Source organism: Molothrus ater, chromosome 9 (genome assembly GCF_012460135.2).
Source record: "Molothrus ater isolate BHLD 08-10-18 breed brown headed cowbird chromosome 9, BPBGC_Mater_1.1, whole genome shotgun sequence".
Classification (NCBI taxonomy): Eukaryota; Metazoa; Chordata; class Aves; order Passeriformes; family Icteridae; genus Molothrus; species Molothrus ater.
Genome location: NC_050486.2, coordinates 3,613,335 through 3,640,064, shown reverse-complemented (window position 1 = coordinate 3,640,064; position 26,730 = coordinate 3,613,335). Strand labels below are relative to the sequence as shown.

The 26,730-nt window shown below is 52.2% G+C and overlaps 2 protein-coding genes across 2 annotated transcripts; one reads left to right on the top strand and one right to left on the bottom strand.

The window, feature by feature from the left end:
* Positions 1-3,765: 3,765 nt before the first annotated feature.
* Positions 3,766-5,150, top strand: FAM163A (family with sequence similarity 163 member A). The gene is made up of 2 exons (XM_036388207.1): positions 3,766-3,858; positions 4,690-5,150. Exons 1-2 carry the CDS (start codon positions 3,766-3,768, stop codon positions 5,098-5,100), a joined length of 504 nt encoding a protein of 167 aa, XP_036244100.1. The 3' UTR covers positions 5,101-5,150.
* Positions 5,151-7,844: 2,694 nt separating this feature from the next.
* Positions 7,845-25,362, bottom strand: LOC118689246 (ADAMTS-like protein 2). The gene is made up of 18 exons (XM_036387363.1): positions 25,330-25,362; positions 21,633-21,847; positions 19,484-19,559; positions 18,860-18,962; positions 18,049-18,194; positions 17,706-17,829; positions 16,372-16,452; positions 15,874-16,049; positions 15,192-15,621; positions 14,111-14,519; positions 13,274-13,380; positions 12,958-13,084; positions 12,419-12,632; positions 11,670-11,825; positions 11,122-11,292; positions 9,333-9,509; positions 8,470-8,614; positions 7,845-8,357 (listed from the first exon to the last, which is right to left on the bottom strand). The coding sequence occupies exons 1-18, from the start codon at positions 25,360-25,362 to the stop codon at positions 8,239-8,241; spliced, it is 3,009 nt and encodes a 1,002-aa protein (XP_036243256.1). The 3' UTR covers positions 7,845-8,238.
* Between the last annotated feature and the right edge of the window lie 1,368 nt (positions 25,363-26,730).

Below are 26,730 nucleotides of genomic sequence, written 5' to 3'. Positions count from 1 at the left end.
TTAAGAAAATGTGTCTGCGCAGCCAGCGGCTCTGCCCGCCTGCCCGGAGGAGCTCGACAGAGTCACGGACCCGCCCTCCGCCCGCCCCGAGCGCCGGGGACACAGTGACAGCGCTCCGATCACCCCCCGAAAGGCAGGGAGTACGGTAACGCAGCCCTGCTCCTACAAATCCTGGTTTGATTCAAATGATTCGTGTGCCACAGGGTCCCCGTGCCCATCCCGAGGCACCCGGGAGCGGGTGAGCAGCGAGTGCCAAAGCATCTGCTCGACCTGGGATATTGAAATATTTCAATAACTCTCGACTCCCTTTTTAAGCCAGAAGGAGAAATGGGACTGTGCCTCGGGGAATTGGATTTGTGCATCCCCCTGGGATGCCTCTGTGTCCTATCCCACTCCAGGACAGCTCAGCTCACAGTGCAGCCTAGGATTTACAGGATCCTTTTACTGGGATGAAGTGGTGGAGCTGAGCCAGTGGAGCCCAAAAGCTCCTTTCCGAGCAGGTTGGGATGTGCTTGGGAAGGGTGGATGGAAAAGGGGTATAGGCTGGTTCCTAGTGGCAGAGATGTGAAAAGGCTGCTGTAGCTGTCCTGCCCCTTTCTGGACATACTTAACCTGTAATTCCCAAAACCCCAGTTACTCCTGAGGCTGTGGCTCCTGCTCCTTCCCTGGGAGGTGTGACATTCCCTTCTTCATCCATGCAGGAGAGAGCTGTGGGCTAGAGAAAGCTATTTTGTAGGCACAAATGTGGTAGGAAATGAATTCTGGGCTGCTGGTGGGCTGGGTTTGGGGAAGGGGAGAAGGGCAGGGACTTCCTCCTCTTAAAAACACCCGCTCCAAAGAGAAGAGGAAAGGCAGCACTTCTCTTGTGCTTCATCTTTCCCTTTGTTTAACATTCACTATTTTAATAAGGAAGAGCTCAGTTCCTGAGCAGGGCTAGTGAAATACTGACCCCAGCATTCCCAGAAATGGGAACACCAGAGATGGGGCATGAGGAGGCCCAGCTATCCTCTGAGACCCGAGTGTCTCAGAGGTGACCAAAATCACCCCAAGGCTAGTCCCTCCTTACCCAGGGTCATTCTCCAGCCCTGCCTGCTCACTCCAATCCTCGGGCTAATTGGATGCTGCTCTCTGAGCTCTAAATCAAATCACAGCTCCCATGAAATGAAGTTTTCTGGATGTGAACAGCTGCCTGCATCATCCATCACCGCCCAGCTTGCGGCGTGTCCTGTCTCGGGGTCATCAAAGGTCAGCGTTTGCCATTTTCAGCCACCCATTGCCACCTTTTCCCTGTTAAGGAAGGCACCTGGGGTGGTGACAACTGCACCGAAGGCTCCCTGTGTGTGTCCCTTCACACTCCTGGCAGTGGTTCAGGGTACAGTTTGGTAACAGGGAGCAGGAGCTGAGTGTGTTGGTCTCTATTATTAGCTCTGTGCTGGGTCTCCTGATGGATGGTGATGTTAGCTGGGTTATGGACATATTGATTTCTTTGGGGTTTTTTTATTCCTTTGTTTCATGTGTGAGAGCGGCTCAAGGAGGAAATCCAATGCCTGCCCGCCTTTGGCTTCCTACAAGAACTTCCCATGAGCTGAAAATCAATTTGTGGCAGGCAGGATGTGCAAACCACCACAGCAGAGTGAGGAGGGTGGGTGATTTTTGGGGAGGAGGGTTCCACACTGTGCCTGCTGGGACGTGCAGCAGAGAGGGGCCAGGGCAGAGTTGGGAAGGTGTCTCCTGGAAGCTGCCACCTCTCTCTGTCAATTAGGGCCGCGTGGTGAGCGGGTAATTAGATCTCCTCAGCTGCAACGGGCTGGCACTTGGGCCCTATCAATTATCCCTGCTCTGGACCAGGCACAGAGGGACACGGGGGCCAGTAATGAAATGTGGCTGTGCTGCTATTGGCGGGGGTGATGGGGCCATGGCTGCACCCACTTGTGAAAAATGCGTATTTTATGATTGGTTTTTCTCAAGTATTAAAATGAATATTATATGTGTTATGTTAGAAAGTGATGCTGTATTAATTTTCTTATGTAGTGTGTTAAATGTAGTTTTAGGTTATAACATAATGTTAAAATAGAAACTATGCTATGTAAGATACTTTTATTAAGAGAGGACTCACACTGAGATAGCAGCCACAGGACACCTGAATCTTTCAGAGAAAAAGAATTTATTGCTCTTTTATCGAGTTCTTCCTACCTCACTCAACCCTGAAGACACCATTAGGATTCAGAGGAAGAAGCTGACACTGGCCAGACAGAATCCTGTGTTTGAATGGAATTTATGCATCATGTATGAGGTGTATGAATATGAAACAGGCTGTTGTTTTTAAGGGTTAATCCTCTGTTAACGTGGGTCTTTTTTCAGGCTTATTTTGCCCAGAAAAGGTACCCAGACTGTCTGTAACTCTTTGTTTTTATTGTCTCATATTGTCCTAAATCCTAATTGTCCAAATTTTTATTACTCTAATTATATTACTATTTTTATAACCATTTTATTGCTATAAAAACTAAAATTTTAAAAACAAGTGCTTGGTGTTTTTCACATGCTTCTTGCTACAAGTCCCCAGTTTTGGTGAAATGGCAGATTTGGGGCATGGCATCATCCTTTCCTGGCAGTTTGCTTTACCCACCTTTGCAGCACCCACTTTTCCTGACAGCCTTCCTAAAAAAAAACAATTTATTTAGCCCCACTGCGGTGACAGAGGTGGCATTGGTGGGGAGGGGGACACTGGGCAGCCCCTTTGGGAAAGGGGACGAGCTGATGGTGGAGTTTTTCTCCTTGTTCTCCCTCCCAGGGCTGCTGAGTGTCCCCGTGGCCATGTGGTGCTGCCTGACCCCACTGTCCGGTCCGGGGCCAGTGTGACTGTGACATCCTGCCTGTCCTTTTCTGGGTGAGTGTCTGTGGGGTGGGGTGGAGGGGCATGGCAGGGCTCCTGGAGGGGATGGAGGAGAGATTTCCTTTCCCAGCGGCACCTAAAACATCAGCACGATGATGCATCCGCCTCCCTTGTAATAAATTTTAAAGTGGAAAAGGCCAAGTGCTGACTAAGCCAGGCCTGCACCCTGTTCCTGTAAAGCTTGGGAAATGCCTCCTTTCCCTGCTTCAAATTAGAGAAAATGACATGGGGGTGAAGCAGGGCTTCCTGCACATCCCAAATCAAGGCAAATTCTTGGGAAATGGGGAAAGGCAGGCAGGTGCAAGGGGAGCTGTCAGGCCGTGTCTAACCTCTCCCTCCACTTCTTGCAGGTCCAACGCCTCCGTCACTGAACGTGAGTATCCTCTGGGTGCCACAGCATGGGAATGGGGCTGGGGGCTGCTTGGTAAGTGCCTGACAGGCAGCCAGGGTGCAGTTTTTGGGCTCAGACCGTTGTGGAGTTCAGAGGCTCCCCTTTGGCTTTGCTTGGTGAAAAGTCCAGGTTTGTTCCTGCATTTTGAAGCAGAAACTGGATTTTTTGCCAGGAGGGTGGAAATCATCCCTTTTGGCTCAGTAAGGGTGAGGTTTTGCCAGTGGGCTGTGGGGTGTTTGACAAAGACCCCAAGCCAGAGCAGCAATAACACTGAGGGGATGCGATGCTGCATCTCAGGTGAGCTCTCACTAAGAGGAGGAGGAGAATAATATTGGATGATGCTTTTCCAGCTGAGGAGAGGAGAATGAGGATGCAATATTTTGGGATGGCTTGTGGGCATCACGTCCATGATGAGATGACAAAACCAGGGAAGGTGAGTTTTGTGTCCCTGCCTTGCAGAGTTTGATGGAGAATCGGTCGGATGACAGCGGGAACTGTTGTTATCACCGGGGGAATCCTAGCGACGGTGATCCTACTGTGCATCATTGCTGTACTCTGCTACTGTAGGCTACAGGTGAGTCCTCTGCCTTGCCACCCCCACCTTGCACTGGAACAGGCTCCCCAGGGCACTGGTCACAGCCCCAAGCCTCCCAGGGCTTAAGAAGTGCTTGGACAATGCTTTGAGGTACACGGTGTGATTTTTGGGCTGTCCTGTGCAGGGCTAGGAGTCGGACTTGATCCTTCTAGCTCGGGATATTTTAGCATTCTGTGCTCCCCAGGCCAAGGTGCTGCTGCAGGAAGGGTCTGGATGTTGGGGGTTTTTTGCCTGTGATGGCAGGGAGTTGAAACCTTCTATCCCCCCAAGGATGCTGCAGTTATGTCCTTCCCTCCCCTAGGTGTGGGGGGTACTGCCCTGAGGCTTTTGAGGCTCTGCAGCACTTGCTAATTGAGGTGCAGGCTTGGCTGGGTTTGCAATACCAGATGGAGATTTTTATATAATTTTTTTCCCCTTGTAAATTAACCGAGGAGGCTTTCAACAACGGCTAGCTACAACCTCCTGCTCTTTAAAAGTTAATGTGAAGTCTGTGCCATGCAGCAATGCCCGTGTGATGAAAAGCACAGCGCTTTCTTGGAGCAGTTTGCAGCCGGCAGGATGAAATACCTTCCCCTTGCAAACCTCACAGGGGGATGAGGGTGAGTTCCCCAGCAGGTGCCTCCTGCAGCACGCTCAGATCCAGGTTTTGTCTGGCTTCTGCCACTTCCCAGGATGCAGGAATGATGGAGCAGATCAGCGAGAGGCCCCGGAGGGTTCCTCTGGCAGGGGGATGAGGGCAGTGGGGATGCGGCAGGGCTGCCCCACCGGCTGCTCCGCTTCTCCTCACACAACCCCTTCCCTCTCCTGCAGTACTACTGCTGCAAGAAAAATGACTCCGATGAGGAAGAGGAGGAGGAAGAGGGGGAGGAGGAGGAGGAGGAAGAGCCCGACCTGCCCACGCACTCGCACCTCGTCATGTGCAACGCCTGCAGCTCCCGCATGGTGGACGGGCAGGGCAGCCCCGCGCCGCCGCCCGGCGAGCTCAACCAGCACGGGGCTCACACGTACTGCCCGACGTGCTCCCCCTACGGCTCCCCCTTTTACATCCGGACTGCCGACATGGTGCGCAACGGGGGCGAGAGGGTCGCCTACACCCCCGCGTGCTACAAGGAGATGGGGCCGCCCCTCAACATGGCCTCCCTGCAAAGCTACACGGTGAGCCGCCACGGCCTCCTCCGCGACAGCTTCCCGAACCCGCGGGCCATCAGCACGGAGGTGTAGTCACCATAGCCACTAGCACACGGTGTCCCCGGCTGGCACCGGCTCCAAGGAAGGGGCTTTTCACTTGTTTTTGAGGAGAGGAGCCCGTAGGCCAGCCCGAGGCCAGCGCGGCCCTGCTGAGGCGCCCAGCACGGCTGAGCCTCGCGGGCCAGAGGCGAGTGAGACCTCAAAGGGCAGCGCTGAACCGGCCACCTCCGAACCCGTCATAAGTGTCATTATTATCTACTCTCTCTCCCAAAGGGACTTGTCTAACGAGGGCTATGTACAGTACAACCTAATTTAATTACCCCCGGCTCCCTGAGCCCAGTGAGGCCTTCGGTGTCCCCACGCAGCCAGCGGAGGTGATGCCTGCTGCCTCCGGCACACGGAGCAATGGACTGATCATCCAGGGCCAGCTGCCATCCCCATGAATCCCAGTGCCCAGCAGGGCATGGCAGTGCTCCTCAGCCATGGGGAAGTGAAGAAGGGAAGATCCAGGTCATCCTGCTCCCCTTGTACTGCGTCAGCTGCCGCTAGCAGTTTGCTTTTCTGTTCAAGTGTAAGATAGGGCACCGTCTCCCACCTGCTTCGGTCTTTGCACGTGCTGAAGAAGTTCAGGACATGAATTTAGGTCACTGCCGGGGGAGGCAAAGTTCCTCGCAAAAGAGCTCACACATGCCAGGCCAGTCCTTCTGTGGCCAAAGCCCCCACCTCTTCTACTCTTCACAAGCTTTCTTAGGAACAATTTTAACTTGGACCCATGAATATGGCAAGTTTTACTTATGGGAAGAATTGAATTCCTAAATAACCAGTTTTGGTCACCTTCAGCTTTCAAAGCCCCACCCTGACAGCTCCAACAGCCAGAGGAAGGTTGGCTTTAGGATGGATTTTGCTTTTGACAACAACAGCAGAGCCCACTGGCTCATGTCTTCTTTGCAGGGCACTCCCACTGGAGAATGATGTTCAGGTGGTTGGGGTCCCCCTGCTTTTGCTTCTGGAAGAAGAGGGTGCAAGACCCAAATGTGTCTTGAACATGTTGTGAACGTGGGTTCACAGGCACTGCAGCCGGCAATGACAGCCAGTGACTCTGCCTTTCTGCAAAAATGAATGTGGGAAAGTTTCTTCTTCCTCCATAAATCAAATTAGGTGAAAAATTACTAAAGGGACATCTCCATCATTCCCAGGCACTTCCATAGCAACCAGTGCAGGACTGCTCTGCTGAGCACTTCCCATTCACGGCAGGGAGGAGGGATGGGGACAGCAATGATCCCTGCGGATGCTGTTGGAGGCAATGGCAGGAAACCCTTGCCATGCCTTTGCAATATAGGGTAGGACTGCTCAGAAACGTGAGTGGTGGGATTTTATTTTCACCACTGCAATTTAGAAATGATCCCACTGCTCACAGAAGGATTTGGACTTGACCTCCCCGCTCACACACAGAAAAAGTAGGTCTCAGCACAAGGCACACAGTGCACCAGCCTCAAATATCCACGCTACCAGGCAAAAGGCTGATGTACACACTGGACCTGCCCATGCCTTGGCACATCTGATTGAAGAAAGGAGCCCAAACATCACAAAACATGGTGATGGTCGTTGTAACCAAACACGTTGCCCCAGCCTGCATTTTAACGCACACTTCTGAGGAAATGTTATGCACCATCTCCCCCACCTCAGCCCAAAAAGACATTGCATTTCCATTATCTGGAGACTCAGTCTGGCTGCATTGCTTTTAGAGTCTCTTTCCATTCTCCAAATAGTGATAGCAGGTTTTAATGTCCTCTCACATTAAGGGCAGGCAGGAGGGAAGATGAAAGTTACCAGCAGCAAAGCTCTCTGGATCCCACTGGTCAATAGTCTGTAGCTCCTACTGCCTCCCATCTAGGCAGTGCTTCTCCCTGGAAACATGGTCTGTAACTGGAAGAAAATCTTGGCTAACTTGATAAATCCTATTCTTTCCCACTAGAGCATCTGCTCAGCTAGGTCTCATCATGCTGGGAGCCACGAGAAGTTAATGTGTCCCAGCATGGTCCCTGCCAGACAGCCCCATGATGCCATCCCCTTGGTGGGCGCAGAGCCAGCACATGGACACGGCGGCTCCTGGCATCCAACTCTACCTCTTGGCACACAGAAAGGCTTTCCACCACCATGGCAGTGCCATGACCTCCAGATGGTGGGGGTAACACACTTCTGGGGGTCACCCTTGTGGTAGAAGGAAGGCCACTCCACTGTCATCTTTGTCACAAGCAAATTAAGCGTGACCTGTTGCGGGCTAACGAGGCGCCAAGGCTGGGGAGGCAGTTCCAGAGCAGCCAGATGGCCAAGATGAGGGTTGGCCTTGCAGCCAACACACACCCTGGGTCTGGCATGGCTACAGGGAAATGGGTGAGTCTGGAAGGGCTGAAAACACAGGGGATGCGGCTGAGAATTAGAGGGTTTGGGAGCTGGTGGAAGAACAGGATGGGGTAGGGGCAGGGATCCCAGGTTTTTTTCCACTTCAGATTCCTCCTGTTACTATTCTCTGTCTTTGTTGTTCAGCTATGGGTCCAAATTCAATGTCAGAAATAAATGAGGACTTTGAAATACAAACCAGGAGTGGTTTCTGTTCTTTTGGCAGGCAACACCAAAAGGGCTTTATCCAGTGCTGCCTGGAAGCTCTACTGGTGCAAAGGATTTTTCCTCCCCACCCTTCCTGCTCCTGCTTTTGCTCCTCTGTCCTGCTCCTCCCTTGGCTCTGGCCTAGGCACATGCATCCCAAATCCACAGTTTTATAGTTTATTTCTTTATTGTGACACAATTTTTTGGTGCATTTTGGCAGTTGCCCTTGTAGTAGGAAGCCTGCAGGGCAGAGCAGAGGGATGCTGCTGTCCCTGCCCTGCCGCAGGCTGGCCTCGGCGCCCTCGGACACGGTGACAGCAGGGACAGGCTCTCCCAACTCACTCCTCAGTAGCTTTCTAGGCACTGATGGTTTGTCTTGTGTAAAACCCTCTCGGTGGAGAGGGAACAGTGATGACTAAGTCATAAAAATCCTTCCTTGCTGAGCAGGCTGCTCTACAGGGACTAGCTCCGCAGCCAGGCCGAGTGAGGTGGCTTCAAGTGGAAAGTCTGGGTTGAGGGGGCTGCTGCCCCTGAACTTGGAAGGAAAGTAGGGCCTGGCAGTGCTCAGGATGACTTGAGGCGACAGGACCAGCAGCAGGCCTTCCTGTAGTACCAGTGTGAGCACAGCTTCACCTTCAGCACCAGCACGCAGTTGGCCGTCGCTTTGTCTTCACAGACATCTTCTGGGGAGCAGAAGCACACACAGAAGGGGTTACAGAGGAGATGTGCTTCCCCAGCATGGACCTCAGGGACAAAGCCATGGGCTCCTCCACCTCCCTGCCCTCCCAGATGTACCTGGTGCCTCCGTGGGGCACGGCTGGAGTTGGCAGGTCTGCCTGGCCTCTGGCTTGGCAGCGGGGTCACAGCCCTGAGCCAGCGCCTCCCCCTGGTAGCACTTCACCTCCCGCAGTCGCACACCAGCACCACACGTCTTGCTGCACTGTCGGGGTCAAGAAGCAGCAGAGAGAGCATGAGAGGCATTTTCTGTTTTTCTACAGCTCCCAAGTTCTTTGCTCTACTGAGGTCTCCTAGTCCCTGCTTTAGACCGCTGGTCTTGAGGAGGTTTGGGTCAAATGCCACACTGATCTCAAACTTACTCTCCCTTTTTTTTAGCTGGAGGAAAGCATCCCTGGGTTGCTGGTGGGCAGAACAAGGGTGAGTTTGCTTTTCATCTCTTTGCTGCAGCTCAGAACTATTTTTGTTTGGAGTGTTGATGCTGTGACAGAAAACTGAGAAAATGGCTGCTATAAGCCAGCCACAGCTCCCCAGTCTTCCCATACCCTAAATGTTCACCAGTTACTATTAAGGGAAAGAGGGATAGACAAAACATAGACTTCCGTCAGTGGAGCAGACATGGCTGTGTCCTGCATGCCTAGAGTGTGGTGCATGCTCTTCTTGAGGCAATAACCCCCATGCTCCAAGATTTTGTCCAGCTTGCATGTGCCTGTCTCTCATCCTGCTGCCTGTTCTGCAGAAGAGCAGAACTTGGGGTCCCATTGAGACTTGACAGATCCTTGGCAGAGCATAATTTGGGGTCCCATCCAGACTTGGCAGATCCTTGGCAGAGCAGGCTGCCAGAGAGCCTCAGCACACGTCCTGCTCCACCAACCAGGGCTACAAAGCCTCCCCTGCCCCTTGCCCACCACCCCCAGCCCTACCTGGGACCAGGAGGTGGTGAACCACGTTGAGCACGGCCTCCTGAAGCAGACAGCTTGTTCCTCAGGCTTTGGAGAGGTCTCACAGCGTTTCTCAGGGTACTCCCTGTACAGCCCGTTCTCCAGGCCCACGCACAGCACCAGCCGGGTCTTCACCCCTCGCCCACAGCTGGCATCGCACTGCGAGGGAACAGAGCAGCCTGGTGACAAATGATGCTCCAGCTTCAGGCTAGAGGGCATTCTGCTCAGAAGGAAGGCTTAATGCCTGTGCTAACACCAGTCTAACAGAGGGAAGTGCTGCCCAGGCCATTGGAGCAGGGACAGATGCTGGTAATTAGTGTTCAGCTGAGTTCACCTTGGCTGGCCTCGAGAGCAGCTACCACAGGGCGCCTGCAGCAGCCAAGCTAAGACTGCAAGAGGCTGTTCCTGTCTTATTTTATGTGTAGCTCTGTTCTGAAAATCCAGATAGGAAATGCATGTAGCATCCTACATCTTGGAGTACTGCCAAGCTTTCTGTGGGCCCAAGGGGACCCAAGTGGTGCAGTGCAGGTGATGTGCACAGACAAGCACTGCTGAACTCAGAGCTATGCAGGCTGAGCTGGGAGGGCTCTCTCCCTCAAGACACCACCAGGAAAAGCAGCAGGAGGCAGGATCTGCTCCCTGATGCCCATGGAGGCAGTTGCCAGTTTGAGATTTCACTGCTTTGAGTTCTTTTTCACCACAGCAGGGCCAGTACAGCTGCCTTGCATCTGCCCTTAGTTGCCCTGAAAACTCAGAGCTCATCAGTGAAGAAACACAGCAAAGAAGCTGGCATAGGCAAAGGTGGAGAGCTCAGCTGGTCTTTCAGAGCTCTAATGAGTTTCACAGCCAGGTCACAGCTGAAAATGGCACTTCAGGACTGTGTGTGACCCACCTGGAGGGCTAGAGCAGGGGAGAGCTACAGAACTGCCAGGTTAAACCAGCCTGTGCTTGTTACTGGTGCTGGAGGAGGCTCAGCTGAATGCAGTCAGCAGCTATAAAGGGAGCAAAGTGAGAAGAGAGGCTTAGCCATATTGGAGGGAAGAGGGCTTGGCTGCTTCCCTTATTTCCTAGAAACCTTCTTCCTTCGTGCTATATGGATCCCTGTCTTGTTCAAGACTTCAAAGAAAAAGCCCAAGCCTCACAACTGACTCAATGTGTTTCATTGGATACTCTGGGATTTGGATCAGCATGTATGGCAAAGCATGAAGTCTTTTGGCCTTGAGCAACAGAAAGAGAGTAAAAAGATGTGCAGAGACTGAGTGTTGGGTGGAACAGAGCACCTGGACCACATTCACTGGACTGTAATCCCTGAAGCAAGTACGCTGTTATGGTGTGGATGTGAGTTCCAGCACAGGGATCTGGGCTGCGGTTCAGGTTTACCTCCAGCTGTTGTTTATCAGAGACGAGGCTGGTTTTGTTCAGATTTTCTCTTTACTGGTGGGAAACTCATGTCCTCTGTGGAGGTGAGTGAAGACGGCTCTGCTGAGGAGCCAGGTGGGAGAGCAGTTTCCTCAAGGTATTGCTGCCCTCCCGTGGAGCTCCTTGGGAAGGCAGCAAATGCCACAAACCTTGGGGTTTTTATGGGGTACGGCAGGGACAAGCTGGGATATTCACCACTCCTTCCCCCTTTCTCAAAGGAGCTGGGGCAAGGATACAGATCTATGTCTGGAGGTACAGCTGTGCTCTGCCAAGGGAACCAAGCTCCCACCGCATCCTGAGGGATATGGGGTGGAAAGGAGCTCTGAGGATGCAGGGCTGGGCTTGGCTTTACCTGCTCCCACTCCTGCTCCAGCCAGTGTGCGGGGCAGTTCTTGTCTCCACACGGGTGGACAGCCAGGGGCTTGGTGGCGGGGTCACACTGCGAGCTGGAGATCACCTTGCCCTCCAGGTTGCGACACGCGATGAAGCGGCTCATGCGCCCCTCGCCACACGAACCTGAGCACTTGGAGAGCAAAAGGCATTTAGACACATCAGAAAGCAGGGAATTGGACAGGTCAGGGTTGGGGGTGCCAGTAGAGTTGAGTCCAGTCCAGTCCTGACACTGGGACTGTTGCACTGGATCCCAAGGGGCTTTAGAGGTTCATTTAGTCAGGGGCTTCCCTTCTCCAGGTGCCGTGAGCTTCCCAGATTATTGACTAGAGCCCAGCTCAGAGTTAACCAAAATATACAGCAAGGAGAGGCAAACCCAGAGGTTATTTTAGTTCCTGTAGCTTGGCCCTGCCCGAGGAGAGCCGACAGAGCTCTGCAGCAGATCTGCCCAGCCGCTCCCACCCTCCAGCCCGGCGCTGGGTGCCAGAGGCGCAGCGCAGCCGGACTCACGGGGCCCCAGTCGGAGGCGGTCCAGCGGCGGTCGCAGGGCGGGCCCGTGCACTCCTTCTCGCCGCTGGGCTTGCGGGACTCATCGCACAGCGGAGCCTCCACGGAGCAGCGCACCTCGCGTTTCATGGTCCCCGCCGTGCCGCACCGCGCCGAGCACTGCAAGGGACACCCCGAGTCAGCCCCGGCGCTCAGAGCACAGAACAAGGTGGGGAAGCGGCTGTGCCGCCTCCTGTTCTCCTCCTGCTGCTCTAGGAGGGAGGGGAAGGGCCCCAGCAGGGACAGAAAAAGGTGTGTCCACCTCTGTGCCTGCCTCTACCTTTGCTGCTCATTTATTTCGGGACTTAGAGCTCCCACACATCAATGGGCTGATGCTCAAACTGCTGTTCAAAGTCACTGGGCCACAACCAGAGCAATCAGTCAAAGGCACTGCAATGGGCTTTTAGTTTTTTTGTATCTCCATGGTACTGTTTCCCAATGGTCCCTCAGTTTGGATCCTCCAGAAGAGGAAGCTTCTTGCTGGCAGAGCTTTCACTTGGTTACTGTCCTGCTTTAGAAGTGACCTTAGAAAAGTTTTGCAATGGGCTTTGTCTGCTAAGTAGTGCCAGAACAGGGCAGCTACAGATAAAGGCACTCCTTGTGGGGAACCAGGGTGCAGTTGGCCAGGGGCTTCCTCAGCACCCAACACCTGCCAGCCACCTTCCTCCAGGCCCCCCCAGCCCTGGCTGCTCAGCTCTGGGAGCAAAGCTTACCTCAGACCACTCAGAGAGCTCCCACTGGGGCCCACAGGCCTTGTTCTTGCAGGCTTTCCTCTCCATGGGCCTGGCCAGCCCCGCTGCCTCGCAGAGGTCATCGTAGACAGAGCTGTCAAAGCCTGGTGCCAGCATCTTCCAGCAGCGCACGGTGCGGTACTGGGAGCCCTCGCCACAGGTCCGGGAGCACTCGCTCCACCGGCTGGTCTCCCACCTCCACAAGCAGAGAAGGCACAAAGGAACACCCAGGTAAGGGGGACCAGGGGCATGGGGTGGCAGAAACTCAGGCTACACACCCAGGGCTCCCTCACCCAGCAGCTGCTGCTGTGGCTCTGCTCATCACATCTGAGTACATGTGGTTCTGGCCTTTAGCAGGCAATTCGGGTCCCAAATTCTTCCCCTCTTTTTGCTTACAAGGGGATGTGAGGTCTTCTTAGTTTAAGCATACCTTTCAGCCCAAAAATGGCTGTATGCCTTGAGCAGAAAGTGATCCTTAGAAAGATATCTCCCTGTGGACAGCTGATGTCACTTCCACTCACCTAGGCTGGCAGTCTCTCCCTGTGCAAAATTCGTGGGTAGGTTCTGGTCGGGTCAGGGCGTCACAGTAGGATTCATCCACTTCCACTCCATCATAGCGCACACACATGGCATAGGAGGTGCTGATACCTGCTGGGCCAGCAACAGGTATGCTCAGCCATGCTCCATCAGAGCCAAGAGCCTCCTCCCACCAGCATTAAACAGCTGGAGTGCTCACTGCATCTGAAACTCTCCCTGCCATACAAAGAAATACCAGGATTCTCTCCCTCAACAGCCCAAAAGGACCTCACATGATCAGTCACCTGAAGCCAAACCTACCTGAAGTGCAGGTGGAGCTGCAGGGGGCATAAGCTGAGACTTTCCACCGATACATGTCAGCCAAGCTGATGTCGTCGTGGCCCACGGGGCTCACATCAAACTCATTGCTGTGGAAAAAGGAGGTGGTGTGAGCTAAAAATGAAAAAAATTGCTGCAAACATGAAATATAGGGACATTCTTCCTTGCTGTCTTTGAAGATGGAAAGAAAGCCAGTGTTTCTGCTTTCCATTTCCCCCACCTTGGGCAAGGCAGACCACTGATGAACAGAGAGTGCAAAGCCTTGATCCACCTCCCAAATTCAACTAGCAAGGAGGAAGCATCATCCATAGTGAGTCTTGTGTATATCATGGTTTGCCAACCACAGGGGTGCCCTCAGCCTCAGCTTGTACCTCGCCTCGAGGCATGATTTGAGTTGGAAAGAGAAGCTCAAGCAAGGTCCCTCTCACATCATATGATGTGGTGGGCAGAGTTCATATGTGGCTTGCCAGAAATATTTAAAAGCTGGTCCTCAGTCTCCTGCCAGATGTTTACAGAAGCTTATGTGCCCAGAAGAATGGGACAGGAAGGGTATGACATGATGGTATATGTGGATATGTGACATGCTGTGGATTCCTGGCCTTGTTTACAGCCATACCAGGCCCTTCAGCACCATTTAAATGGACCCTGAAATATGTTCCAGGAGCTCCATGTCAGGCCAGTTGTAACAATCAGTCCTTGGAGGAAGCACCTACAGCAGCTTCCATGGATAGACACAGGTGAGTGGGGGCATCAAGGACAGCAGGGGACTGGCTTGGCCCTCCCTCCCCAGCCAACCATGCCCAGGAAATCAGGTGCCACCTTTCAGTGCCAGGGGCTCGCAGAGGCTCTGCCTGGCTGCTGTTGGCGGTCGGGCTGGCCCCGAGCAGAGGGCTCTGCACAGATGCCATCGTGCTGGAGTTGGCTGCTTCCCCCTGGCTCCCAGCAAACACCTCCACCTTCAGGTCCTCCAGCGAGTTCTTGCGAGCCAGGGCTCTGTGGAGGCCCTGTGGCCGGTGGGGCCAGAGCCTGGCTGTGGAGTTCCTTGGTGCCAGCCTGGCTGCCAGGGGCTGCAGCTCCCTGCAGAAGGCGGCGTTGTGGGGATCTCGGTGACAGAGGCGCCTGAAGAGACGGAGCCTGGAGGACGTCCCACGGCTCTTCTCTGACAGCTCAGGTCTCCTCATGCTGTAGGGCACAGCTGTGCTGATGGAGATTTGGTTGAACCTGAGAGCTGGAAATAAGATACAAGCTTTAACTATATGGGATGGCTTGTATTTCAGTGTGTGGCTTTTAACAAGGCAAAAAAATTCAGTGTTCAGCCTAAAAATAAAAAATTTCTACCAGGGAGCATCAGCAGGCTTTAATTACCTCGGCCAAGCCCATACTCTGTCCACCCACTACTCTGGAGCCCCATTTAAGCTCCAGTCTGGACCTTCAGTCCTGGGCTGCACAATGCTGCACGTGTTCTTATTCCTGAATTGTTGTATGGCTCTCCTAGATCAGTCTCAGGTTTGACTTGTCCCCTGATGATCACTGGAGTGTTGCCAGGCCCTATTGCTGTCACTGCCCTACCTGCCAAGCTCAGGAAACGAGTGAGTGCCCTGCCTAATCCATATTACAGGATCACAGAACCACAGAATGAACCAGATTGGAAAAGACCTTTGAGATCATCAAGTCCAACCTATGTCCTAACACCTCCTCATTGTGGCCTCCCTCTCACAGCCTCTCTTTCCCTCACAGAGCTACTGGCCCTTGCTGCTCCCTGAGAGTCTCCATCCCACTATTTACCATCCTTCCCTCCTGTTCACCCTGATGCTAAAGCCACCTGAGATTTCAAGAAGACCACTGCAAAATGTCTGCTTCCACTCAATACAATGGGGAAAGGAAAAACAAAGCAACCAACCCAACTCTGTTTCTCCACCAACTGCTGCTGCTTCCTCCTCCTCTTCCTCTCCTGCTGTGTTTGCATGGTAGACCTGTCTGATCTGAAAGTCATACTTCTCCTTCTCTTCACTTTGTTCCCAGCCCCAGTCCTGGGTCTGAGTGCTGGAGTTGGTCTGGAAGAAGTGCGAGGGACCAAAGTCTAAATCTTCTTGCCCTTCCCTTAGAGGAAGCTGTTCACTGGTGTCATCTGGTGACAGGGAGAGCCACGTGGCATTGAAGTCTGTCTGGGCAGCTCTGGAGTTGGCTGGAATGGGATGGCTCTGGCTGGTCACTGGTAGGTGGTTATAGAGAGGCCTGGCAAGAGCAGGGGCTGCAGTTCGGAGAGGCGGTGTCCGTGGCACAGTGTAGTCGTAAGTTATGTGAGGCATTTTCCCATTAAAGTTATAGTACTGGAGGAAATGGGGAAAGAAAACAAAACTGCTTTTATTTTAAGGGTATGAATTTCCCAAAAGCCTTTTCTAGCCACATCTGTTTGGTGATGTTTGTTAAGAGAAGACAGCATCCTCATAAATCCAAAAGGAAAGCCCCCACCCACCTGCTGGCTTCCTCAACCCCCCTACACCCAGGTTTGGCTTGGGAACAGGGTTCTACTCCTGTTATCTGAAGGAGGCAGGAAAGCCTAGAGCTGGTTCCCCACATACCATGGCATTCAGAGACTGGTTAGTGGGCCCATGAGCTATGATGTACTCCAGCCCATCCGAGTTCAGGCTCGAGGGCCGCCGGTACTTGAAGACGGTGCCGGCCACCCTGAAGTTCTGAGGGTTGTCAATGGCAGAGTTGCCGTTGAAGAAGAAATGTCCAGATTCATCAGCAAGTGCTTCAAAGAGAGAGAAAACAGACAAATGGGAGATTCTGCAGAACTCTGGCACTGAGGAGAGCAAAGAGCCCACAAATGAGGAAAGCCCAGCAGAAACAGAACCCCAGGCCCTGCCCGTAGCAAACTTGGGTTCCAAATGTCTCTCCTGGCACTGGAGATGTGGTGGCCTTGGTTTTTGGAGGGATGAAGCTCCCATGTAGCTACCCTGGAGGAAATGCTCTCAGTAGCTCTCTCACAGCATAGGTGGGAGTGCAGAGAGCCTCCTCCCAGCTCCCAGACAGCTGAACTGGGGTCTCCACACCCATCCAGCTCCTCTGCTCACCCAGGATGTTTTCTGTTTTCCTGCGCTCAATGATGAGGATGTCTGTGGCACCAGCAGGGATGTTGGTGATGAACACGTAACCTGAGGAACAGAACAGAGCATGAGGAGACCCCCAGGGCAGAATAAAAAGGTCTGGGTGGGAAAAGCAGCTCATGGGACAAGTGTGTTTGTAGGGAGGCAGCACTGCCCTTCAGGAGCAGGGTGCCAAGGACCTAAAAGCACATTGCACCAGTCTGTGAGCTCTCATCCCAGATCTCTGCAATCCCATTAACAGATCACCATTATGGATGTCAGTCTGAGCACTGCTGGGTTTGGAGTCGGGAAGGAGCTGCACAAGGAAACAGTCTGGCTCTGGGGGTGTGGATGAATGTGCTTTCACACTCTTTCTGGCAAGAGCACAGAAAAAAAGCTTAGTAGTGATCAGGGCTGATGCTGAACAGAGGGTGGAAAAAGAGCATAGGTCCCCTCAGCTCCTGACTCCATGGAATTTGTCTCAGGAGTAACATAAAAATTGACCTTTAAAGGGAGAGGAAATAAGAGGCTTTTAAAGTTGCATGGTTTGGCAGTTTGTCTTTCCCGCTGGAAACGCAGGTCCTGTCTGTTCTGTAAGATATTATGAGGGCTGGAATGGGAGCCCAAAACTGTACCCATACTGCTACAAGGGGTAGGACCATTACCCCTGCCCTGGAAAGGGGCCTGAGTGCTTTTCTATGCTGCTCTTTGTAGGGAGTGAGGCAAATTGGTGAAACAATATCAGTGTGAAATGTTGTTCCAAAACATCCTCAAACCACAGTTCGTTAATTACTAATGAGCATACCACAGTCCATTCCTGCTGTGGTTGGAGACAGGGCCATCAGGCTGCAGGGAACCTCAGCCCAATTTCAGAGGGGTCTGTCCCTCAGCTGTGCCAGCCACAGGACTGGGGAAAGCAGGAGATTAAATGCAGCTTGAAAAAATGCTGTGACCCTCATCATAGCTTAAGTTTCAGATGAACACGTTGCACAAATAAAAGAAGATTCATTGATCTCTTCACATTATCTGAGGTGGGAAAGATGCCAAAATCAATAGGAACAAATAGATCCCCAGCTGCTTCCTATTCTAAACAGGTGAAGGGAAACCTTACCAGCCTAATATAGAGCACATCAAACCAATCTCCTCTGATGATTAAGTCAGAAGGACAGAACACAGGCGTTTAAGCAGGGCTGGTGGCACTCCTCAACTTTTTCCACCAAGCAGCTGGGAAAGCTCCTACCCACATTCAAGCCAGTCCCCCTCCATGCCAGCTGGTGGTGAGAAGTAGCAGGTGAAGTCTCCAGACTGGTAGCAGGGAGTACCTATCTGTGAGATTGCCTTTCGGAAGGTGCCCGAGACACGGTGGCAAGTGCTGCCGTCCCCTCCACACACCCTGCATCTGTCCATGGTCCGGGGCGAGTACAGGCTCCCATCGCACCCAACTGGCTGCAAAGGACAAAACAAGAGAGGGTTTCCTGGGCCAGCTTATCTCCACAGGGACAGGATCTTATCCTGTGTGCTCCTCTGGGGAGGTTCTGGGGGGTAGTAATGAATGAATCCAATGCAAGGCCTCTGTTTCAATTCGCCTTGGCTTTGCCATGACCAGGAGGTCCGGCCATGCAAGTAAAATCCCAGTTTCTCTACTGCTTCCTCCCAGGGCCTCACCTCACACTTCCCATTGATGCAGACCCCTTGGTAGGTCCTGTCCTTGCAGGAGGTACCATCCTGTGCTCGGGCCATCAGCTGCCTCTCTCCACTGCGGGTGGTGCACTGGAGGTCACAGGGCTTGTTGGAGATACTGGTGTAGTCATCTGCAGGGACAGAGGCACAGGGTCACCAGGCAGCTCAAGGTGCCCAGAGATGGGCAGTGAGGAGGGGACCTGCCCCTTGTCCCTGCTGATGGTTTGATGTCACCCTGGATGATCCTGCCACTTGCAATGACACCCCAAGGCCACGGATTTTACAGTAGCAAAGGGGTCACGGTATGAGGCTGCACTGAGGACTGTGCCAAGCAGAAATATTTCCTGCTGGCAAACCCTCTTCCTTGCCATGCCCTTGTAGTGCCATCACTGTGCCCAACATGGGAATGTGCATCAGCAGATCCCAGGCCACACATAAATGCACAGGAGCACAAAAAGGGCTGTAAGAGGGGCACTGACTGTGTGGGCTGGTGGCCAGCTCTGCCCCGTTCACCTGAGCAGCTGCAGATGTTCCATGTCCCCTTGGCAGCTAATGGAAAAACAGGTGAGTCCAGAAACAGGGTAATATCTCAGGTGAACTCAGTCTGGGCCTCAAGGGACAACTGGACACCCATATGAAGTCACTGTGTGGGAAATGGATGAGCAGCCTGTTCAGAGCAACCCAGAGCAGCCAGGAGCATCCATTCCTTGTCCCCTTGCACTTTACTTACTGTGCCCCAGGAGATTCTGTGGGTGTTTTCGACCCTCACCCCTGGTGTGAAGTTGTGAAAACCCACCTGGATAGAGGGGCATCCAGTGGTAATAGTGCTTCCCAAAGGCTTTGGCATTGAAGCTGGAGCACTGCTGCTGTTTGAAGCTTGCTGTGTTGGCTGGGCAGGGCTATGGAAGGAATAAATGCAATCAAAAAGCTCCCTAGCTCACAGCCATTCTTGTGAGAGCTGCTTGTCCCTGCTCCATCCTTGCAGGATGAAAATGCCCTGTCCACCCTGGAAGGAATTGGTGATGGGCTTGGAGGTCCCCTAAGGGAGGCAGAAAGGCCAGGCCTCATTGCAAGGGCCTCTCAAACAGCTGCATTTAACAGCCCTGCAAAAATTCCTTCCAGCAATGGGAAAAGCAGCAACAAGAAAAGCACACTGGAAAAACTTCATCCCTCCCCTCACCCCACAACAAATATCCTTTTACATCCTTTTGTCCTATCTCCCAGTGCCAAAGAACAGAGCCCATCTCCCACATCCTCAAAGGCACACCATCCACCACCCCAGGAGAGGATCATATCCCTTGTCTCCATCCTCTGAGGGACCAATCCCACCCCCAGTGCTGGTGATTTTGCAGCTCCAAGTAGGACCCCCTGAGTCCCACACCCCCAATAAGGACCAGGCAGAATTGGAAGTGGTTCTCACCTGCTGCTGGCACAGTTGGTAGTGCTTGGCTTGACCAACACACATGGTGCTGTTTGTTCCCTGAGGCATCTGGAGCCTGAAAAGCAGAAGTTTTCCTGACATGAGCTGGAGGTCTGTGAAGTACCCAGGTACTGAGGATGACACAGGAGTCAGGCCTGACTTAAGTGGGAGGAACAAGGCAGGTGTTTCATCAGAGCTCTCTGGATCTGGACTGGCCAACATCTCCTCTGAAACACATCTTCAGTGCTTTTGGGTGGGCTGTGTGGGATTTTAGGCTGTTCTTGTTTTGGGGTAGGTTGAGCAGACAGGGAGCACTTGCAGTATTGGCACCCCTGTGTCATTCACCTCTGAGCTCCAGAAGGGCTGATGTGACCAAAAGACAACAGAACCGGATGGTCCATCCCTCCTATGGATGTGCCCAGGATTTTCAGTGACTGGGGGAGGTGATTTCAGAATCCACTGTGCCATAGGCAGAGATGGTGCCTGTCAGGCCACCCCAACAGATTATCAGAGAAGGCTTGGTACAGGTGATGAGCCAAACCCATAGGAATTTCTCAACACTTGAATCTTTCACTCTGGCCAGCGTGAGCTCTGCCAGAGATACTGGGCTGATGCAAAGACAGAAAAAATTCTTGAAAGCTGTGCAGATGTATGGAGAGTGGCTGAGACCACAGGTTAAGGCAAAGCAGTAATGATCTGCAAAATAATTTCGGCAGTGTGTAAAGATCTGGAGCAGACAATGTGTAAACAGCACTGGGAACTGAGGATACAAGATCACCATAAGCACATTCAGGCTGGCCTGGTGGAGGTACAGCAGCTGTCCCTCCAGAGCAATGCTCTACATGACACAGGCAGAGCCTACATTTGCAGGAAGACTTCAAAAGTACCATGCCTTTCAGAAGCAGAGGCTTCCTGCAGACTCAGGCAGAAATTGTTTCAAGGCCATACCTGGCTCACACTTAAGCCATTCACCTTAAAGCTGCAAAAACCTTTGGGCTGGGATTTCTCTTTTTTTTTTTTTTAATTCAGATTTGATGCCTGGACTAGAACAACACAGCAAACCCTTCCCTCCCCAGCTGTGGAGTCAAGGATAAAGCTGGCATCAAATGCAGAGAAAAATCTCTCTTCTGGAAGCAGGCAAAGGGCAGAAGGGCTGCTCTGGCTGTAGGGGTGCAGGACAGCCCCAGGCTCCCTCCCTGTGCTGTTCCCCACTGCTTTCCCAGGGTGCTGGAGAGGAGCAGCAGCAGCAGAGACATCCAGGGAGGCCACAGCCAGAGGGAAGGTCCTACAGCACATCTGGACCCTCACCATGCTGTCAGCCAGCTCACCAAAAAGAAGTTTTCTGCTGCAGGAAGGAGGGCAGGCCGGGGGCCCTGCTCTGAGTTGCTCTGCTCAGCAGTGCATTCACGCAGAAGGGAGAGCTGGCTGTGCTGCAGGGTGCCTGCTCTCATTAACAGCCCACCAGCCTGGGGCAGCAGGGTACAGAGCTGCTGGGGGACCAGGAGGAGGAGGGGGAATTGGTGGCAAGGTAGCCCAGAGAGGACAGCAGAAGTTCAGGCAGCTGCAGTTCCCCTGCTCTCCCCAGTCCCACAAACCCAATCCCACTGATCCCAGCACTGCTACAGCTGCAGGGGACAAATGCAGATGCTGCCAGGTGACAGCCAGATAAATGACAGAGGGGAAAAAACTTGCCAGCTCTGCAGGGAGTAAAGAGGGGAAATTGCTGAGATGTGGCTGAGCTGGCTGCTGCCAGCAGTAAATCAAGTCCCCATAAGGTGTCTGGCAGCATGTGCCCACATCCTGAGCACAGGAACTGGCCACAGCAGCCATGGCAGTGAAGGTTTGTGAGGGAAAGAAGAGGAACAGGGCCAGTCCATAACCCTGTCACCTTCAGGACTCCAAGAGAGGACCAAGCCCTTGCTCCCCATCAGGTAAGTCAAGCTGAGTGGGTGCCATAGGGAACCTGTCACCTGCCCTCTGCAGCGCGCTCCTCCCGTCACCGCTGCCCGCACACGACAGCTGCCTTCCTTCCCCAGAGGCCACAGAGGAGGGAATGGCTGGCCCTGCACACCCAGGAGGCTCAGCCCCACAGCACAGCTCTGGGGCACCCCATTGCCCTGGCCAGGGGCTCAGGCTGGCCCCAGCTCACCTCTGTGTCAGGCAGTACCTCTCCCGGGACGCGACTCCCCCTCCGCAGGAGCGCGAGCAGGTGGACCAGGAGCTCCACTCTCCCCACCACTTGGTGACTTCTTCATCCCAGGTGCCAGCTCCATCTGCTGCCTCACTACTGTCCTGACAGAAACAGAGCATTGTTAGCTGGAGAACCTGGCTCCTCACCACCAAAGGCAGCTGTCCTGTCACCTCCTGAAGGTGGGACAAACTCAGGGTCTGATCCTCTGGGGCCACACCAGGATCTCAAAATCAGAACTTCCCTCCAGGACTGAGTTCTGCATGGGAAGCAGGATGCCTTGGGGTCTCATGGGATGGAGAAGGGCTGTAGGGCTGGACATATGTGGCAGAAAGAGCAGCTGCAGCCTGGCCCCACAGCATCAGTCCCAGCACAGCTCACACCTGGCTCAGGAGAGAAGAGGAAGAGCTGCAGCTCTTGACCGTGCCAGGGAGCTGGGACTACTCTGGTGTCAATCCTCAGAGCTGCATTTCCATAATAACCTTCCCTTTGTGACTAAAGCAGCTCAGATCCAGGCTCCTCATCCCCCAATAATTTTCAAGGGAGCTTCAGAAGCAGAGCCTCTCCCCACAAACCTCACTATGTTCAGAGGAGGAATGCTCCCTCTCCCAGCACACCTTTCTGGGTCTCAGCCTTTAAATTTGGCAGACCTGAGCTCCTCTGGCCCCAGCAGGGTCCTTGCAGTAGGCTGCTGTTGGCTGTGCCTCCACAATTCCCAGCAGGTAAGCAATTCTCTGGTTTAGTTGGGTTTTTTTTCCTGGCAGTATTTTCCTGTTTAGTGTCTGATGGTCTAAAAGCTCCCAGGGACTTTGGCAAACTTGCCTGAGCAAGAACTAATCTGCTGTTCAGTGAAACACAGCTGTGAGTAGTGTTGAATGCAGCCCTGAGTTTAACACAGGACAGCGACTGGAAGGGATTTATCCAGCTAAAATGCCAAGTGTTTAAATATTAATGGACAAAAATTAATACTCTGTGTGTGTCAAGTGTGCTTTCTTAAAGCAAGGGCTCAGGGAAGTTGTATCAGTGCTACTGGTAGCAAAACATGCTGGGTTTACTTGGTCCTGTTGTAAACAACCTTCTGCAAAGCAGAACTGATGGATGGGAGAGAAAACTCTGCAGGGTTTGCTCATCTCTAAATGTGCTCTGCTCACTGCTTGGGCTGTCTCTTGGCTTTTATGCTCTTTCAGGGTGTAGTAAAGCCAAAGTGCTCTTCATTTTGTCGTGTAATTCCTGCCTGAGAACTTGTGTTTCCTCAGTGCCTGCCAACAGAACAGCCTCTGGGCAGAGGAGATGCAGCTGCTTTATGCAAATGGTTTTAAGTTGTAACTTAAATGGTTGCAATGTGCACAGTGCCTCTTTCTGAAGGCCAACTCTGCTGCAAAAAAGCACTGTGTTACCTGATGCTTTGCTCTCCAGTGATTGCAAGAGCTGATTTCAAAAACGAGATAACAAAACTCTTTGTTGTACTTCAGTGTTCTGGCTGGAGCTGACAGGGACCAAATGCTGTGGCCAGCAGCTGAGCTGCTCATTAGGAAAGTGAAATTAAAACAAACAGACGTGTTTTCAAAAATACCTTTTTCTCTTCTTCCAAACTATCATCATAACCAATTTCCTATGAGAATTTTTGTCTTGCTGTGTATTATCAGACTGTAAATGGAAATTCTGACTATGCAGCTTCCACACTTACGAAGGAAATAAACCAAAAGCCTCTCATTGTAAGGGATTTTCAGCTAAAATCTTTCCCTGACCACTCCTATGCTGCTTTGTGACACATTTTTCAAGGCTGGGGTGGAAGAGCTCTTCACAGCTGTCAGGAAGGAGAATTCCAGTGATTTATCTGGTGGCTGAGTGGAGAGCTCAGCACAAAATTGATTCTCCCATAGCTGGAGGAAAAGCCAAAGCTGGTGTCTTACCCCTTCCATGAGGCACATGGGCTGCCTGGACAGAAGATAAAAACATGAGACTGACAGAAGATAAAAACATGAGACTGACAGAAGATAAAAACATGAGTAGCTGTAACCTACAAGGCAGCCCTGCCCTGAGGATCTTGTGATCCCAACACATGAGAAGGGGCAGGAGGAGAAGAGGTGAAGTGAAATCATCTGCTCTGTGTATCTACCCCAGATACAAAGCAGGGTTTGTGTGTTTGGAATGGTGAGAAGCTGCAGGCTCCTTTCCAGGGGTCTTGCTCTTGGGGTGCTTTGCCTGGGTGCAAGGAGATCAGGGATGTGGGGGCACAGCTGAGGTTTGGGGCAGGTGAGCATCCCTGCCTTTGTGAGCTTCTTTCTGTGAGAAATGGGATAGGACACATCTCTGCACTGCACCTCAGTGACAGGATGAAGATTTATTGAAAGATGCTGGTCAGGGAGATTTGTTCTTTTAATAGAAAGTGTTCTCCCATATCCATAATCCCTGCTCCTGCTTCCTCTCTGTGCTGGAGGAATCAATCACTTTTTAAGTAGATTGATTTGGCTCTCAGGTTTTCCATGACCAAGCTCCCTTGCCAGACCTTCCTTAGGAGCATTTATTTTCTTGTGTAAGCAAGGACAATGCTGAGCTGTCCCCTTGGCCATGTCCCTTATGGCTTGACTGCATCTGAGTCCTAGGCCTGGACTAGGAGTGGGAACTTCAGGTACTTGGAGCTGGAGCAGCTGGTTCCAATCTGTGCTGAATTTATTGTATTGTCAGAAATAAGTCTGCACTGACCACAAGACACAAATGGTTCTTGTTTTTAATTGAAGATATATGCATTTTCCAAAAGTCTAGATAATAAATTAAGGACTGTGGGACAGACTCCAGATTAGATTAACTCCCAGCTTCAGTTTCCCAAGCCTCTCAACAAATCCCAAGAGTGAATTCTGGACAAATGAATCCCCCTCCCCACCTACTTCTCACAGAGGGAGAAATAAAAGGGGCTGAATTTTGAACTCTTTTGCACTGTCCTGGTTATGGGAGATGCTGGAGCTGCTCTAATTTGCACTCTGCTGCAGAATCATGGAAAAGGAGCAGGCTAGAAACACCAGAGCACAGGAGATGCACGTGGCTCCAGCCAAGGGCTCTGCCTAGAGGAGACATGATTCCTTAGGTGATGTGAATTTCCATCCCTAGAAAAGACAGACCATATTCCAGCTCAGCCAGGTGCTCCCCACAAGAATTCCCCCGAGGTCCTTGTGGTTTGGCACCTGGTGGTTGCAGAGCTGCAGCTTTTCCTCTCTGAGGCTGACCAAGGAATTCCTGTGCCTGCACACCTGTGCTGGAGGCCATGGCAGGGCTGCCCTCCCATCCCCTCGCTGGGGGAGCAGAGCTGGCAGCCCCAACCTGCAGGGAACTCTTCCAGGATAAAATGCCTGTCTCCAGCCTTGCCACTATCACAGGAACACCACTCTCCAAGCCAGTGCTACTGAAAGCTCTTTCTGCCCAAGCCAAGGCCCAGCAGCTGCTTCCCCTCTCCCCCCTGCCAAACAAAGGCTGCCACAAGCAAAAAATGCTTCAGCCCTGCACAGAAGGGTGGGCCTGGCCTGACGTCCTATCGGATTTCCAGGCGGCCTTTCTGAAGTTTAAAGGGATAAAATAAATTCTCCACTGCCTCTCTGTCATGCCCTGGATCAGCTCAGAGCTACTCTGGCTTTCCCAGAGACCTGGGAATGACTGCAATTACCGTGTCGGTGGCCCAGTCCCCCGTGTTGCTCATTGTTGTGCCTAATCTTGAGATTCATTAGAGCCTGGCTCCTGGGAAAAAAAGCTGTCTGGGAAGAGAGACCACAAACATGCCTCCTTAATAGAGGAGCTGGGGAAAAGGCTCTCTCTGCAGCCTTGAGGGCTGGGCCACCACTGAAGGGCACAGTAGCTGTCGTAAAATGTTCTGCTCAACCCTGTGTAGGACAACTCGAAACAGCAGCTGAAAATGAAATAAATTCTTCCCAGACCTTTTCTGAGGCTGTTAACTCTATGTCCTCTACCAAAAATTTCCACAATCCCTTTACTGAAGGGCTCCTCTCTACAGCAAACCCACACCACTTACTGAAATACTAAGTAGCTTCAGATGTCTGAATGCCTGGAATGAACGGCAGATTATTATCTGGGAATGAATGACCGTGTTCAGCGCCCCTGGTTTGGGTTCCCCATCTCATTCTCTGACTAAAGCTGTGGTGATACACTCCACCAGAGCCCTGAGAAAAAACAATAGCAGTTGCAATTATGCCCCGATGTTTCACAAAAGAATTGGGGTTTGTATAAAGCTATTTCTCATCCTGTCATTGTTTTACACTATTTGTGTAGACTAAATAGTCTGTGTGAGAGATTCAATACTGGAAGCAGACCCAAACCCAAATTTTCCCTAGAAAAGCTGAAGCAAGGTACCTGAGGAGTTTTTCATAGGGGCAGGTATCTGAGGTAAAACAAGCAATGCAGAATAATTTTTAAGGGATCAGGAAGAACAGTAACTGTGGGAAAATGGAAGGGGATCCTTGTTGAGGATGTGGAATTGCAGCAGATAAGTAACAAAAATCTGGACATGTAATGAGGCACAGATGAAAAGCAAATTAGAAAAACAGTGAACAGAAGTCAGTGGAGAAACGACCAAGTTCTGTTCATAATCCTGCCATGACAGAAAGTTCACAGGCAAGTGCTGCACGTCATAACAAAACACTGGGTCCGAGTCAGTTAGGCCATTCCCTGCAAGCAGGACAATTCTCTTATCCTGGGGCAAGCTGCTAGAAAGGATGGAAAACTGGGAAGGGAGAGGAGGGAGTGAACATGAGACACTTCTATCACCAGGGTTTGCAGAGGCATTGAATGCAGTTAGGAAGGAAGTTAGTTGGGAAGTTGCTTGCCCAAACTGTGGATTGAGGTTTTCTGACACTCTTTGTAAAATGTTTTATGTGGACAACGGGAGGGCAGGAGGAACCACAGGTGAGTTCCCCAGTGGGCATTTTGTGTGCTGCCTTGTAGTAGAGACCAACAACAATCAGTACCAGCCACCAGGACAATTCACAGCACATCATCTGTGATCAGAGGGCTCCGTGGGGAGCAAGGGAACCTTCAGGGCAGAGCTGGTGTG

Bases quoted from the DNA above. Each gene is read 5' to 3' on its own strand.
- FAM163A (XM_036388207.1), top strand. From the start codon at position 3,766: ATGACAGCGGGAACTGTTGTTATCACCGGGGGAATCCTAGCGACGGTG. The intron at 3,859-4,689 runs GTGAGTCCTCTG...CCTCTCCTGCAG, and splicing joins TCTGCTACTGTAGGCTACAG to TACTACTGCTGCAAGAAAAA.
- LOC118689246 (XM_036387363.1), bottom strand. From the start codon at position 25,362: ATGAGCAACACGGGGGACTGGGCCACCGACACG. The intron at 18,195-18,859 runs GTGGGTTTTCAC...CTGTCCCTGCAG, and splicing joins CTGGATGCCCCTCTATCCAG to ATGACTACACCAGTATCTCC. The intron at 16,050-16,371 runs GTGAGCAGAGGA...CTCTCTTTGAAG, and splicing joins GAAAACAGAAAACATCCTGG to CACTTGCTGATGAATCTGGA.